At 42.7% G+C, this 17322-nt stretch overlaps 1 protein-coding gene across 2 annotated transcripts in view; it reads left to right on the forward strand.

Annotated features, from left to right (window-relative positions):
- The first annotated feature begins 3737 nt into the window (after nt 1-3737).
- Nucleotides 3738-17322, forward strand: part of Rassf6 (Ras association domain family member 6) — a 37930-nt gene continuing 24345 nt past the window's right edge. Inside the window, exons 1-2 of one of the 2 annotated variants that reach the window (XM_041671450.1) lie at nt 3738-3839; nt 11569-11667. In XM_041671450.1, the coding sequence (XP_041527384.1) occupies nt 3802-3839; nt 11569-11667 (137 nt within the window). In that variant the 5' untranslated portion in view covers nt 3738-3801. Of the gene's footprint in view, nt 3967-11568; nt 11668-17322 lie in introns of both variants that reach the window. The other variant, XM_041671451.1, reaches the window with a different exon arrangement.

The raw sequence follows: 17322 nt of genomic DNA on the forward strand, positions 1-17322 counted from the left end.
CTTGGGGACAGTTCATTCACACCACCACAGTATCAAATCTGTGTCCCTGTTCTCTCTCTTAAAGCCTATATTTTAATAAAAAGAGGTGTAAGTAACAAAATAACCTGAAATGTAAAATGCATTTATGCAATGATAGCCGCCGTGAGCACAACAGAACCGGGTGCTATGATAGAGAAAAGGTAGAAACTTGTAAATGCTGTTATCAGAGAGGCCTCTGAGGAGCTAGTGTTTGGGGGATAATGTCAGAATAATGAGAAGATGCTGGGACCAGAGCAGAGAATTCTTGGCAGACACAGGAGCAAGTGCAAAGGCCATAAAGCAGAAACAAGTTTGGTCTGTTCCAGGAGCAAATTAACCCTGGATAACAAGCATACAGGCAGCAGAAAATCTGCAGCCAGAAAAGGACAATCGAGGTCTGTTTGTTTGATTTTCAAGTCAGGGTTTCTCTGTATAACAGCCCTTGCTGTCCTGGAATTCACTTTGTAGACCAGGTTGGTTTTGAACTCACAGATATCCAACTGCCTCTGTCTCCCAAGTGCTAGAATTAAAGGCATGTGCCACCACGCTGGGTGGAGAGTGGTCTTTTATGCCTTGGTAAGGAGCTCAAATTTAGATTTCATCCCACATGTATGGGGCAGCCACTAGAAAGGCTCCTAACAAAGGAACCCATTCTGATGGGATCCGCACACTTTATAAAGGGCACTGATGGCTGAGGTGGGAAATGGGCAGCTCATTCTTCAGTAGGCAGAGCAAAGGCAGAGAAACCAGTCAGAAGGTCATTGTAGCATCCAACCCGGGACTACCCTGACCTGCTTTAGGGGGAGAGCAGCGAGATAAGACTTCAGGACTTGCCAATTCACTGAGCAAGGGATGAGGGCAAAAAGGAACCAAGGACTGACCAATATTGGGCTCGCCTAGCCCCTTACTAGACTTAGGGGAAGTAGAGATATAGACAGAATCGTTGCCTTCATATGGAATCAATGCTTTATATTATTCGATAAATATGGCCTATTTAATAGTTGTGAAACTTATAATTAATAGTGGTGAAGCTTTCTACTATTTATAAATATGATTTATTTAATAGTTGTGAAGCTTAGAAAAATGAAGTTAAGAATTAAAATTCATGGTTTTTAATGTAAGAAATCCAGATGGGTAGAACTTAATGAATAAATAATATCTGAGGAAAACCTAAAAGAAAATAGATACATATATGGAGGTAAAAGCTTTCATTAAACCCAATTACAAAATAACAAAGAAAATTAATAGATTCACCTGTTTAAACTTTAAATTTAAACTTTGAAATTTTGATATGTCAAAAGTATCATAAACAAGACTAAGATGAAACAAATCTCCCGGGAAACAAAGCTACAGCGTTTGCAAGAAGACTTGATAAGCTTCACCTTTAAAGACACACTGCAAGTCATGAAGAGGAAGATGAGCAGAGAGTAAACTTCTTACGTGAAAAACACAAGGTAAATGTAAAGAAAGACTTCACCCTTACTGGTATCTACTTCTGCACATGTTTCCAATGGGTGTCAGCTGAGGATAGTGGCATATATCTGTAATCCTCGCACTCAGGGAATGAGGCAAAGAGTTGGAGCACAGCACAGGCTACCCTGTGAGCCCCTGTCTTACAAAAGTTAAAATAAAATATGAATTCTATACTTTCAAACTGATAAATGATTGAAGGAAGTGTAATAACTCGTAGCAGTATATTGCTCTATGGTTATAAAAATGACATTATTTTTTAATTGAAATTCTTTTAGGGTCTAGAGAAATGGCTCAGCAGCTAAGAGCATTTGCTTGCTCTCACAGAGAACCCAGTTTCTGTTCCCAGCACCCACATGGTGACTAACTAGTGTCTGTAATTCCAGTTTCAGGGGAGCCAATGGCCTCTTCTAGCCTCAGCAAGCCCTGAAGGCAGATGGTGTACACACATGCAGAAAAAACACCCATACACAAATAATAAAAGTAAAATAAATTTTAAAATAGTTTAAAGGACATTCTTCTTCTTATCTTGCCACTTCACTCTGGAGGTTGGAATCACAGTTAGGTGCAGTTATACATAAACATCGGCCTTATTGTTGTTAGTAGTAAAACTTTCCCACAGTAAGGAACTGGTTAAATAGATAATGGTTTATGCATATGGTATATTACAGTACACTGTAAGAAAAGAATAGCCCGACTTGACATATGGTAAGTTGTTCACAATATCTTTTATGGGCTAAAACGAGGTCATAAAGCAGAAAACTATGCAGCCACTTTTCATATGTTCATAGATCAAACATGTCAGTCATGACATTCCGCCTGTTGCTTACAACAATTTTATTTCAGAGATAAATTGGTGAATAGTTTTCCTTCTCATTTCTGTGTTTTCCAAAATTTCCACACTGCGCATGTTATACGGTTTTACATTACGAAGAAAAACTAGACATCTACACCAGGATAAAGGACTCAGAGGACAAAGAGGGCCAGCTGGAAGGCTGCAGATACAGGCAGAAACACAATGGTGCCCAGACGCTGGAAATAAACAGGAGCTCCCTTTGAGCACAGGTGACTGGGCGGGGCCAGGATAGGAGGAGACATTCTAGAAGCAGGAGCTGTAAACACCGCAGGTCCTGTTCCTTATCATCCAAAGGTCAGTCCACACTAGTAACCACACTCCAGCACAAGCAATATGGGGCCAGGCCTTACCAGGACTTACACTTGGGCTGGGTCCAGGACACCTTTCCACCAAGGCCCGGTAAATCTCAAAGCCACTGGTCTTTTTCATTCACCAAAGGCTTCCTCCACTGTCTGACCCTTTCTACTTGAGAAGACACCACAGAAACATCACACAAGCACTGTTGGATCTGGTGTTGTCGTCTGTCGTTCTGTTCGTTCAGTACCCCGGCAGAGGACACCTCATGGCAACTTCTTATCGTTCTCTTGAAAAATCATTAGCTCCCTTTATGTAAGCTCAAAAACTTAACACTTGAAAAACAATCTCTTTTTTTTTTCAAAATTACCAGGAATTTTCTTACATACAAACAAAAAAGTACAAATAATACCGTCTATTAAGTGTGTGTACACGTATGTGAATAAAAACACTATTTTCACAGCGTCTCTCATCTGCCAGTCTTTTGGGTTCCTTTTGACACTGAAGGTACTGAGAAACAGTAAACTTGCCACACCCAGTTCAGCAGAAGAAATCACGGCTAGCAAAAGCGGTCTGTGGGGCATAATAATAATAATAATAATAATAATAATAATAATAATAACAACAACAACAACAACAACAACAATAATAATACAAATAGGCGGTCCCAAAACCCACTAAGTCAGGTGGTCGGGCCAGGCCAATACACTGGTGTTGCAAGCTGCCTGGGAGGCTCCGGCGCACCCTAAGGGTGTGAGAAAAAGAAAATGCCTTGGGTGCAACGGTGCTGGCAAGGAATGGGGGAAGCCAAGACCAAGGAAAAGAAAATGAAGAAATCTCGAACTGAAGGGCGAATTAACTCTTCAAAAACCAAAACGCAGAGTGCTCGCTGCTGTCTTTTATCTGCAGCACAGGTGGCTGCCGAAAATCATGCGACCTGCCGCTCCTGACAAAGGTCCCCAACGTCAGCAGGACGGTGACCGAGAGCAGAGCGGCGTACACACGGGCGGGCGCCTTGGAAGCGGGAGTAAACACTCCCAACATGCTCTGAGGCGCTGGGCGGGGCTCAGGTTGCTCACACCCCTCTGCGATGGGCACCCTAGTAATAATTAACTGCGGCTAGGCTGGCCAACTGTGCCGGGAGCAGCCCCTTGGGGCCAGCCATGCGCCCTCCGCTCCGCCGGCTTCAGCCTCGGAGCAGGTGAGTGACAAGGACGCCGGGACAGGGGCAGGCAGCTCCGCCTACCCACGGCAGCCTGGGACACTCGCTACCTCAGGCTCCGGCGCAGCGAGATCACAGGAGTCTCTGCCAGGCGTGATTTTTGCAGGTGAACTTGGAGGTGGGCGGGAAGTTGAGAGCGGGGGCCCTTAGTGGAATCCATAGCCAGGAAGGGCAAATGGGTACGTGCATTAGCGCAATCCCAACCCTGGTGTGAATTGGCCTTGAGTTAAATTTCTCAGAATACTCTTTTCCTGGACAAGGTAAGCTTGTGAGGAGGGTGGGGAAGAGAAGAAGGGAAGAAGGTTTGTAGCAGAGAAGTCACCCTGTTCTCTCCTTTCCCAAAGAACCAGCTCATTGATTTTACCTGAGCTGCAGGAGTCCCCTACCCTAGCAAATTTCTAGACTCCGGGTGACACCCGTTGCCTCTGCATTTCAAGTGTGTATTGAATGACCTCATCGTAAGGAGAAGATTCTTTGACTTGAGGTTTCAGTTAAATATTTATTTCTCAAGGCAAATCACAATGAAAGCGACTTGGGATATAATGAAGACCTCACCAAACAGTGATTAGAATGGCCTTAATTACATAGATGTCCGTCCGTGCCTTAGCATCGAGATTCTGAAGCCGGGGAGTCTTAGGATCACTTCTAAAGTCAGGTCCCCTGTCTAAGCCTCAGAAGTTTGCCACGGATAAAACAAGCAGGATACTGTCTGTCACATGGGGCTTTGGTGGGGATTAACGAGGTAGCAGGTATTCCAAAAATGGCACCTTTTATTGCCGCCCACAAGTCCGCAGCACTGTAAAATGGGTGGTGTGGGGAGGGGCTGCTGACCTGACTAGGCAGACAACACCAGACTCTGGAGACCCTGGAAGAGAATGATGCATCTCAGACCTAGCTGGAAACAGTGGGAAAGCATCAGCTAGCTCTTTGCAGTTCTGCGAAACCGCCTCGCTTCTCATCACATTGAAGTATTTAGCGGACCTGGTGGCCAAAACCTACAGGTTCTTCATTTTTATTCTGTGAAAGTCGAATTTATTTCTAGGGAAGCAGAACACCTGTAGTGGAAAAATTACTGTCTATCTCGGGCCATAGCGCCCTGGCCTTTAAGTTCCACAAGAAAGACTGTGTTTGAACGATTTTCATCAAAGTGGACCATCTGGGCCATGCCCTTCTATGGTAACACATATTGAATGGTTCGCAATCAAATGATGGTGACCTTCTTTTGTGTTCTAACAATCTGATGCCGGTGCAACTTAAATGCCAAGGAAGTGGCTTTATGTTATAAAGTATCCTGTAAAGGATACTTTGGGGAGCTCTTACTGTTAGTTTTATGAATGTTGCTAAATGGTTTGCAGTGAATCTCGACAGAAAAATCATCACTGTCTTAAATATTCTTTTTCATTATAGAATTTCAATCTCCCAGTGTACTTTTAACTAGATATTGACTGAAGAATTGTGGATAAAATCTTAAAGCCAAGCTAACAGATGTTCATTGTGCTGTTGACATTGACTAGTGCAGTTTAGCCTATAAAATAATCAAATTCATTTAGAGTAAATTAGAGTATTAACTAAACATTTTTATCTATTATATTGAATATAAATTGTTGAATACAATTTAAAGTATTTGATTTTTCTCTTTCCTAGTAACTCTATCAATATACAGAACAGTATCCCAATTAAGATAAATCTATTTGACTATATTTAATATTCTCTAATTATGTTCAACATACATAATATATAAAGCAAATAACATCATTAAGTGTTTTATCCTCAACTCTTATTTTAGTTTCCTAAAATGAGTAATGTAACAATAACTGACCTAGATGTTTAATGCTAATAGTCCATTTCCTTGTATAAATTCCCTGGTTACAGTGTAGATGGAGGATTCTGGGGCTAGCTGGGCCATGTATTGGTTTGACTTTCAGCTTTTCGGGAGTTCTCCCCACTGACTTGCAGGGTGGCTGCATCTGTGTGTATTCCAACCAACAGTGAATGTATGTTCCCCTTCTACCATAGTCTCGCTAGCATCCCTTGTCAGTGGTTTTCCTGATCTCAACCATTCTGACTGGAATAAGAGGAAATCTCAAAGTAACTTAAGTTTCCATCTCCCTAGTTGCTAAGGATGCCGGTGGCTAAAATACATCTTTAAAAGTGGTCAGCATGAAGGCCTGGAGGCATGGCTCAGCCTTAAAGGCTAGGCTCACAACCGAAATTATAAAAGCAGTGAGCTCTTTGGGCTGACGAGGGAGGGGGACTTGATTAGGGGAGGGGGAGGGAAATGGGAGGCGGTGGCAGGGAAGAGACGGAAATCTTTAATAAATAAATAAATAAATGATGTATTTTAGCCATTTTCATCCCGTCCTGTGAGAGCTCTCTGTGGAGGACTTGTACGGTGGTTTTCCTCAACCTGATAAAAACCTAGAGGAGACCTATATGAAAAGAGGGAGTATCAATCAGTTGAGGAATTGCCTCTGTCAGACTGGCCTGTAGGAGACTCTGTGAGAGCATTTCTTCATTTGATTGATGTGGGAAGGCTCCACCCACTGTGGGTGGTCTATTAAAAAAGCAAGCTGAGCCAGCCCTAGGGAGCAGGCAAATGAGCACCACTTCTCCTTGCTCTCCACTTCAGTCCCTGCCTTGAGTTCCTGCCCTGACTTCCCTTTGTGATGGATTGGAAGCTGTAAACTGAAATAAAGCCTTTCCTCTCCAGTTTGCTTTGGTCATGGTGTTTACCACAGCAATAGGAAGCAAACTGGGACAAATCAGTAGCCTGTTTTTCAGTTGGGTCGTTTTTTTTCCTTGACTCTTTGAGCCTTTTTTAGTAGTTCTCTATATTCTGGATATTAATACTCTATCAAATGGGTAGCTTGCAAATATAAGTGACACTAAATGCATTTAGTAGGTTGTGTTTATGTGTATAGTGTGTGTATACCAATAATTAAAGAAGAAGAAATCATGAATTTGAGAGAGAGTATCTTGAGGAAAATTAGAGGAAGAGAGTAGATAGAAATGATGTAAATGCAATACTTATGTATAAAAATCTCAAAAAAAAGGAAAAATAGGTTTTAGCAAAATAAAAATGAAATATTCAAGTATTGAAAGCAAAGCTTCCGATAAAGTACCTCTCAGTACTATCTTTTGTATTAAACTCTATGGTAGAGAACTATCCCTGTGCAAACGTTTATCGGTGTCTTTCAAAGCTGTCAACTATAGTGTTGTCACACAGTTGGTACCACGATTCCAGCAGCTGGACAGAGGGAGGTCGCCTATGGAAAGCAGTCAGGACTCTGTCGAAGGAATTGTTCATCAGTACTCAGGGTCCAGTCGATGGAGGTTCAAAAGAGAAAGTGTTGATTATTGTGCAGCCCGTAAGTGAACAGGAAAAGTCAGTCATGAACTTTGGGACAACTTTCAGGATTTCCTTTTGGAACCTCAGATGGAGCAGAGAGTCCTTGAGCCCCACCATAGCAGCAGTGACCAACGAAGAGGAACAAGATGCCTGGAGTCCCCAGGTGATTGTCATGACACCAGTTTGCCTTCCCCTCTAAGCCCACTTTCCTCATCTCCCCAAGGCACCCCAAGAAGAACAGAGTCCATTGCATAAGCCCCATGGAAATACGTAATAGATTTTAGACATCTCGCATTTCCAAAGACATGTCATATGAATTGAGAGCCACAGCGTACTCATTTGGAAGTCTAGAATTTGGTCTTCTGATCCCTGTTTAATATTGCCTTAAATTTGAGAGTTGAAATCAAAAATGTAAAACCAGGTGTAGTTACACACACCAAGAATCTCAGCACTTAGGAAGTACAAGAAGGAAGATAGGAGTTCAAAGGCAACTGTCAATCATGTCTACAAACAAGGCACTGTAGAAAAGAAAAATATGGAGCCAAGCATTTCCTGGAAACCGGGTTTCTATGAACTCCTTCCCTTCTTTCAAAAACTGGATGGTGGCTTCTACTTACGTCTGGCTTCTAGCTATGTCTCATTTATTAGCTGGAAGCTGATCTGCTCTTCCCATCTCCAGGTTTTGAGAAAGCACCTTTATTTTAGGGCCAAATACTTATTTGTACCTCCTCATTGCTTCTCCATGCTTGAACAGTTTTCTCTGAAAAATAATGCCGTGTTTATCATTCTTAAAATAATCTTACCTCATCATTAAAATACACACTTGCTCTTTCCATGTGATATTTCTGGGGTTAATTTTGTTTCATAGTTACTTTTATTGTAGCCACATATATAATGTAAGATAAGTTGCCTACATATGTTTTTTAAGGTACATATGAAATCAAAAGGAAAATCACCCACCTTCTTATAGCATTTAATTTTACTTATTAATACTTTAGTGTTTCCCTATAGAGTGAATGTATTTAATATTTTATTTATTTTTATGTGTACACTTCATATACTCAGTCTAAATATTGAAAAATGAAGCGGTAATAATCCTGCTGTGAAAAATCTAGTAGTCAACTTCAGGGAGAAAAAAGGAAAGAGAGCAGGTGAGTGGATAGTGGATAGCAAGATGTGGGTAATTATTCATTATGAAAGTTCAAAAGCTATACAAGGCCTGAGGAGCTAGCAATGTTGTTTGGTTTGGTTTTTTTAAAGAACCTGACCCACTGGCCATACATTCCAATCTAGGCCACATTTCTGTGTCCTGCATGGTAACAGGCCCAGGGAAGACACTCAAGAAATAGATGGTTGGATATTCAAAGGACTGAACCAAAATTTCCAGCTCTAATTAAGTAACCATTGAAGTCACCCATGGTTGGGCACTGAAAGAGGTCTGAAATAACTAGTCTGTTTGCATTCGCTGGGGCTTGAATTCTCTGCCTCCTCTCCCCACCTTCTTCGTTCTGGTAACTGGCAGATCCAGGCATGCCCACATCTCAGCAGGAATACAGAGCTGGGGGAAAGGGAACCCCAAGGCCTCTTCTTTCTTTTCTCAGGTCCTAGGGCAGCCCACACACTGGTGCTGTCTGTCACCATCTCTGAGGGCTCCAAATCCATCTGCCAGCTTCCCTGGGCTTTTTCCATCCAGGCTCCTCTTAATTAAACCTGCGTGTTGTCTCCAGGGCTCTCTGAGACTTGATTGCCCTGTCAGATTTTCTGTCTCTTGAAATCCATCCTATGGGGTGGAAAAGCAAATAACCAAACTTATTAAACCAGTGCTCTTATTCTACATCTAATCTAAGTCAATCAATCCTCGCCCCTGGGAGAATTTGTCCAAGCAAAGTGCGTGTTTGTAGTAGCCATCTTCCTTCCCAAGCCCCAGTGCATCTTGTTCCACGGAAGAACTGGCTGCCCAAAGTATGACCTCAGAAAGTTCTAGACATCCAGTCCTCCCTTGTTTCCCTCCATCGTCTTTATCTCTGCCGCTTCTGACTCTATTACTTCCTTCCTGCGCTTTTGTGATAACCGATTCAGACCTTAAACCCGTCAAGCCCTACCAACTTAGAAGATTTTTCCTCAGAGCTGCGCAGGATTTGATTTGCTGACTCATGGTGTACAGGTCTAGGAAAAGAGAAAAGGAGAAAACTGTTTAATTTACAGAGCCACACTTTGCTTGCTCCGAGTAAACAAACCTCTGAGAGTTTACCAAGTCATTCTCTTACATTTTAGTTGTTGGAATTCTCTGAACATTTTAGGCAGTTTTCAGATCATACGTGTTCAATATTATTTTTACTCAGTTATTTTGTCCTACCTACGAGCACAAATTTTTAATCCTTATCCATTAAATTCTCTTCAACTGCCTTTTTTCCTGGGATTTTACCTGCCAGAGTCTTAGGAACCTGTCTGTGAAGTGCTTTAGCGCAGATCACAGTCAGGCAAACAGTGATCCCTTTGCCCTCCTAATTGTTTACCATCTAAGATAATGATATTTTAGACTTGTATGAAAACACAGAGAAGGAACTGATAGGAAAGCTACTGCAATAATTCTTCAGCCTGTCGTTTTTCATTCTCACTTGGCTTTCACATGGAACTCCCATGATACTCTTCACTTCCAAATCTCCTCAGCATCGAGTGAGAATTTGCCACCTATAGCTGGGTCCTCACATTGTAAGAGTGGGCAAGGCAGCTCTTTAGATCCTGAATTCAGGTTGTATATTAGGAGAATGGTCCAAGAGTACTTACGCGTGGATCAGGTCTGCTTTTGATGGAGAGAATACTAGGATGAAGACTTCGTTTGGGTGCCTGGTCGGACATATAGGAAAGAATTGTGGGGAAGGGAAAACTGGAGCGGAGAGGAAGTGATGCTTCTCTCACATCCATGCTGCTCCTAAGATGCTTAGGCATCCTAAGAAAAACTAGGAGGTAACGGATCTAGAAGTGAGCAAGAACCAAGCGGATTAGCAGGCTCATTTGCTTGGAGACAGAGCTAGAGAAGTGAAGATAGGCTAGACTCTCCAACTGGCCAGTACTTAAAGACATAGAGCAGTGAGCAGAGCAGATGCAGACACTGAGAGCTGTGAGGGGGCAAGAAAGTGTAAGGCAAAGTCATTGTTGCTCCGTCTTAGCCTAAGAAGAAAGTGTGTCACACAGGGGAAGAGAAAACCCATCTCATCTAACGCTTCTTCCAGGCAGACAAAATGGACAGTTTTGCCAAGTGCTGATGATTTAAATGTAAGAGGAGAGGTGCTGGGCAGGGAGAATTAAATAGATAACACGGCCTGAGGAGACTTGGAAGGGGCCCGTATGAGAGGGACCCATCCGGACCTGAGGTGGAGATAACCGTGTGGTCAAACGAATGATGAGGGGAGACTTGATGCTATGAAATTTCATTACACATAGCTTGTCATTGAAGGCACGCTCCAGGGCTGAGTATGTAAAGATGGATTTGAGAACACGTAAGGAAAATGTAAAGGTTAAGAGACGTAGGCTGTGGGTACTAAGAATGAAATCCAGGAAGGTTGGCACCAAGAAAGCAATGTGATGGTCAGAATGGTAGAAGCTGTGATGTACCCAGTTTAGAGTCTGATGCAAGAAGTCTGCTGAGATCAGCAAAGCGCTGGAAGGAAGAGGCCGCAGCAGGATTTCATGAGACTAGTAGAATACCTATTTAACCATTCCTCCTCCTCCTCCTCCTCCTCTTTTCCTCCTGGTATCCCAAGAAATTAGGACTTATAACATCTTCCACTCTTCTTACCCTACCCAAACAACCTGCCATAGAAGTAAAAAGAATCCCATATAGATCTTTTTATTCAGAAAATTGAGCTTTCCTTTCCAGCTCGCCTTTTGATTTTGAATATAGTGCCTGTGATTTTTCTGGGCTCAAAACAATAATAATTACATGTATATTTATATGAAATAGACCAAACAGAAAATATGCTTAACATTTCTGTTCAAACCCTGATGCCATTTATGTGAACTCATAATAGAGGTGATCCTTGGTATCTGATCTCAGGCTCTAGAGCCTGCAGGATAGTTGGAGGCTATGACATCATCCTTAGTCAGTTCTCAAGCTGAGACTTGACTTCAGTGCCTAGAATCTGGTCCTGATCCAGAGTCCAGCCACTTTGGGTCAGGTGGCTGCAGTAGAAGATCTGTGATCGCTCGCAGAGATTTAAAACCACCTCATACACCTATATGATAAGTTAGTCTGCTCCAGTCTCATAGGAACATAAACAGATACTCCGTTTAAATAAGAAAAACTAACTTAGGGGTGTCTCCCGGCAACAGCATATTAATACTCTTCTAATGTTTTAGGGCATCCTCAGGTCATCTTGGAAAGGGGGAAAGGATGACAACGATGGATCCCCAGTACCATTCTTGGATCTTTGTCAATGAGAGGACATTCATAACCAGGTAATCATACACCTATATGGTCTGTTAGTTTGCTCCAGTCACTCGTAGAATAGGCCACTCGGACTTTTCTAAGCATGACCTATGATCCCCAAGATCAGTGCTGTGAGTGACTAGGTAAGATACTAGATAAGAAAGTACAGTATCTTCCTAGAGACTGCTGGCCATACCCTGTCACAGAGTAGTCATTCATATTTCATTGCAGTTGTCTGATTTCACTGAAAATTCTGCTTCAGTTTTAACAATTCAAGCGTGTGTGAAGACTGAGTTAAGAAGATCAAGCTCATGGATGATATTAATACACGCAGAGTTTGCTCTGAGGCCGGTAATCCCGTATTCAGTCCTTAGCTCTCTTTCTGCCTTTCTGCTTCTGAAACATTCCACTTTGCTTTTGACATGAGGTTACATAAGATATGGCCAATATCCCTACCTAATTTCCTACACACAGTAAGTAGCATCCTCTAGTGTGCTGTGAAGATGGAAGTTTAAAAACTAGGGAGGTGAGAACTGCCTTTGTCTGGGGCAGGGCAGATCCTAGGAGAGAGAAAGTGGCAGTGCCGACTCCAGTGGTACCAAAACTTGCCCAAGCCATACAGGGGCTGAGGTGAGCAGTGGAGGTCCCATGAGAAATGCCAAGGTTGTAGGACAAAGTAGCAAGGCAAAGGGGCACAGGCACCGTGAAAAGCCACCCCTAGAGGATAACGCTGAAATAGAAGAGAGGGCAGAAAACATGAACAGCCAACTAAAAGGAAGACATCTCCTTTTCTGAGTAGACGGTTGCCGATTACTCAGTGTGGAAGGACTGTAAGGAGCACTGGGCACTCAGCAAAAAACTAAATGAAACCCTTACTTTCCAGGGACTGGGAGTACAGTCAATATGAACATAAGCACTGAAATAAATGAGCCATGCAAATAAAGCGGAAAACAAGCCAAACATCTGGAGGTGGACAGGCATGGAGTTGCTAACCCAAGGAAGTATTCAAGGAAGCCCTTAGTGAAGATGTAGGATTGTGAGCATCCCTACCTCTGAAACAGGTGCACACTGACAATACTGGAATGGCCAGTGTAGAGGAACTAGAGTAGAGAGCTAACAAAACTGCTATCAGAGACCCACGGGGCCCAGAATGCATGGTGTTTCAGAGGCCATTGTGAGACTTGGCCTTTCCTACCAAATAAGGTGAGAAGCCATGGGAAGATAGTGTATACACCAGGGACAGCATTGGTCTGGCTGTTGTTTGAGGAGCACATTGGAGAAGGGCATATGTAGAGGCAGAGAAGTGATCATTCAAAGTGGAGTGATGGTGTCCTGAACCATGGGCAGCAAGAGAGGCAGAGCAAGGACTGGAGTAGACTGCCCAGCTGAGATGCCCGATGAGATTAGCCAAGCCCTCAAAGGAAAGGAAGCGCCAAGGACTTTATGCTGCTAGCTTGGTACATATTTCACATATTTATGTTGCTCCTGCAGAATTAGAAAAGCTGAGATTTAAAATATGCATATTAAAAGGATGAAAGTATCCAGATCAAACATTCAGGGAAAGTGCAGTTTAATTGTAGCATATTTATTACCTTAAACAGAATCCATTTTACATAACTGAGACCACACTGTTTTAAAAGCCCATCATTAGATTATAAATATTTCCTCATGCCACTAAAGGAAATCTTTCTAAAATGTTTGAATGATACATTCAATAATACAGAAGCGATACAGAGACACACCCTGTAGTCAGTCCCTAAATTTTTTCTTCAACATGGCTGTAGTTTTGTTTTACTACCTAACGCTGGTTGGTCATAAAATAGCCCTGGGTCAATGTGTACAAATAAGGTAAGGTTACTTCTTTAAATTAGCTCTCTAAAAACATCTGCTCTCACCAACAGCTGAAGGTCTTGTGGCCTCTCTTCCTTGGTTATGCTAGGTAAAATGTAAATCGCTTGAGGGCAAGAGCTGCCTACTTTTTGTGTATGTTTCACGAAGTTGGCTGGGTGAGTGAGCTGAGAGTATGAAATGATTTTTAAGTGACACATGGATGCTCGTCTTAACACTTACAGAACATATTAAGAAAATGCAAGTATGCACAATTTCACAAATACTAGAAAAAATAGCAAAGGAAAGCAAAGTCATTAGAAAAGTGTTGGCAATAGGTAATACTTTAAATTGACCGAATTTTTAAAACAGAGATGTATAAATAGCTCTAAAGCACTGCCATAGCCCTCAGCCAGACCACATTTGTCTGTCTTTCTTTCTTTCTTTCTTTCTCTCTTTCTTTCTTTTTCTTTCTTTTCTTTTTGAGGGAAGGGAAAGAACAGGTTTATTTAACTCACCTATACATTTATCTTTCTTATACGTTAGCCTTAACATCTAATATGTAAAATTAATATTTCCATCTCTGAAAATATTTTGACAAGGATTTTCTAACACTCAGCTATAATATAGAAGAAAAAAGGAATGCATTTTGAAAACCTGTGTGTGTTCCCACGGTATTATTTCCCTGCAATGAAATATGTCACAGTAAAACCACACATTGTCAGGGATGTTTCCAAGAAGATGCTCAGACTGTCGTGACCTTTATCTTTTGTCTTTGAATCGATCAAAGAGCATAAGAGTTTGTCTTCTGTAGTCCAGGACATCTTGGCTCTCTACATGCTTTTGAGAGCGCTCTATGACCGAGTATCATCAGGAAGCAGCAGAATTCACAGTCACTGTACAACAAGATAGAACCTTTGAATGTGCGGTCTGCAGGGCACTTGATGGTGAATCAGAATCTCACCAACAGTACAGACACTGAGCTCTGTCCCAGAACTGGTCAGGTGACTCTTCAACCTACTGAACTCTGAGCTGCTCAGAGGAAGAGGGATGGAGTTCTGGCAACTTCTAATTTTCCATCATAAAATTCCAGAAACCATGAGAAATCTCTGCAAAACTGTCATCAAAAATGATAATAGTGTTGCTCTCTATGGTACCCATTGTATACACAGCCGGCAAACAGCTTCCACCTGGTTATTCGCTTACGTGGCTTTTCAGCTCCCTGTCTGCATTAGGCATCATAGTAAACAAAACAGAAATTGTCAACTATTAAGGTGTTTTCATTTGCCTGCACCGAAATGCAGGAAGTGTTAGAAATTGTTATGAAAAAGCAATATCTACCTAACTGAAAATTTGGTTCCAGCACATTTAATGAGAATTAACATATAAGCAGGAGGTCCTGAGGTCATGGTCCCACAGCCAGCACACTCTTAGGACTGGGTGACAGTTTGTTCTCCAGACTTTCTGGCTCATGGGCATTGGCACTAGTTTCTTTCAAGCTCCAGTGACCACGGTTTCAGTTGCTGCTTCATTGCCTGGAGTCCCCACTGTGCTGGGCGCCCATGCAAATGTTCCAGATTAGAGACTGTTCCATTCAAATGCTTTCAAAGCACCTTCATGTTACCTTGTAAATCAGGAAGGGAGTAAACACCAACCCTGTATCTGAAGCAAACAAACAAAACGTTCAATCCAGTTTCAAATGCAGATCAAATTTCATAACCCAGTAGGCTTTGTGCGTTTCAGAACCTGATATCAACCCTCAGAGGCCTAAAGGTACCTGTGCATTCCTGCCTGCCCTTAGTAAAATAAGAGCATGATGTCATGCGTTTATGCAGGAAGTACATTATTCCTTAGAGCTGCTTTTTCCAGGCATCTTGGCCGGGACCCTTCACAGAGACAAAAGAACCAGCCACCCACATTTATTTCTAAGTACAGATTAGACACAAAGGGACAGTGTTCCTGAGGCTGCCTCCTACCTGACTCAGAGAGCCAGAGGGTATTGTGACCGACAGTAGGAGTCCAGAGTCTCCTGATGGCGGAGTGAACACCAAGCCCCAGCCAGCCAGGTCTATAAGGAGATGCATTGCTCTCAGGAAAGCCCCTTCTTGGTTTAACCAGGATACCGAAGGCCTCTCTAAAGGTTTTCATAGAGTCAAGAGTTTAAAATGAGTCAAAGACAAAGGTTTTGAAGCATCTGCTTGAATCATTTTCTTTAAAACATGGACATTTTTCTGTGTAGGGATTGTTTTAAAATTTTCGCAGTATTTCTACCTGTGAAATTATGATTATAATCTAGTGAAGATAAAATATTATTACTTAAAAAAACTGAATGATCATATGGACTGTATCACAGATAGCACAAAATGTCCCCAGATATGCAGGAAGAGGGTACTTTTTAAAAGTTCTTAGTAGCCAATATTTCCCCAAAAGCATATGCTGTCAGTTCTCAGTGAGTATATCAATGACAGTCCCCTGCTGCTACCAGCACAGTTTATCTGCTGTGTCACTCATCTGTCACTTCAGCGGGTTCAAAAAATAAGATATTTCCAAGATACAAGAGACTTTTCCACTCTGAAGTCAAATTTCAAACACTCTACCTCTTCGCTAATTGCCTGCATAGGATTTCTTGAGCTTTTGATGTCTTACCAATTGTGTTGTGTCACAATGCATAGTGTCATCCGTCTCTCCCAGCCCCCAGAGTAGATATTTTATTCCCTAAACAAATAATATTTGAGGATGTGCCTTGAGTCGGAAGCTGTTGCTAGAAGAAGAACTAGGGTAGGACTCTTCTAGAAGGAGCTTGTTGTCTGACACTGCAGCTCTCAACTTGCCCAGAAAATTGCCCAGAGGTCAGGCTCTTTCTGGGAATTCCTGGGTCTTCACTGGGGATGGGGTAGGTATCTTCATGTCCAAGTTCCCAGCCCGTTCAGCCACTGTGCTGTTTAGGAAGTGCAGGTCTAAGGAGGCAAAACAAACTGAGAGAGCCTCCCACCTCGACTGAGACCCAGGACAGACTTTATACTGAGATCTGACTAGGGGGAGAGCGAAGAGCAGTTTAGAGAATCAGGGCCAAGAAGTATCTGGTGCAGGAAGCCTCCGAATCCAGTGGCCACTGAGTTAGAGCAAGCAAATGGTTCCACCGGCTATGGTTCCTCCGGCTGCAATACAGGGCACATGAAAGATATTTATAGTGCACGGATATCTTCTCTGTCCACAGTGTACAATCCTGATGCCTGCAGAGGCCAGGAGAAGACATCAGATTCTCTGTAAATGGAGTTATAAGCCATGATTAAGTGCTGGGAATCAAACCTGGGTCCTCTGGAGAGCAGTAAGTGCTCTTAAGCTCTGAGCCACCTCTCCAGACCTGAAAGTCTCTCTTACAAGGACACTAAGAAGGAAAGCAGAAGAGGGACCACACAGGACAGGGTGCCATATAAGGATTAGAAGGTTTTCTCAAAGAGCTGTAAATAGACATTTAGAGATGCTAAGGGAAGCAGATGATCTGGTTAGATATGTTCTATGCTCAGTGGACATAGTGTGAGTGACAGGTGGGTGTTACTCAGAACAGCAGGACAGTTGGTTAGTGTATATATTTGAAAACAAGACTCAGCGGTCAGAGTCCTGAGAACAAAGCCGGTTACAGTTGCCATGGCTGTAAGGCTATGTAGGGAGAAAGCTCCCACTGGAGCTCCTGCCTGCTTATGTCAGCGGCCCCTATGTCTCGGGCACCAGTGGCCCGAGAGTTACCTTCCAGCAGGACTCTCCCAGGCCTGCGAGGCTGGAGGGCTTCCGGGTGAAGACTTCATTAGGTAGAATAGTTGGATCACTTCCCCCACCCAAAGGAGCAGGGCGTTCGA

The sequence above is a fragment of the Microtus oregoni genome, unplaced genomic scaffold (assembly GCF_018167655.1).
Source record: "Microtus oregoni isolate MIOR12 unplaced genomic scaffold, Mior012 000021F_ref0000039, whole genome shotgun sequence".
NCBI classification, from domain to species: Eukaryota; Metazoa; Chordata; class Mammalia; order Rodentia; family Cricetidae; genus Microtus; species Microtus oregoni.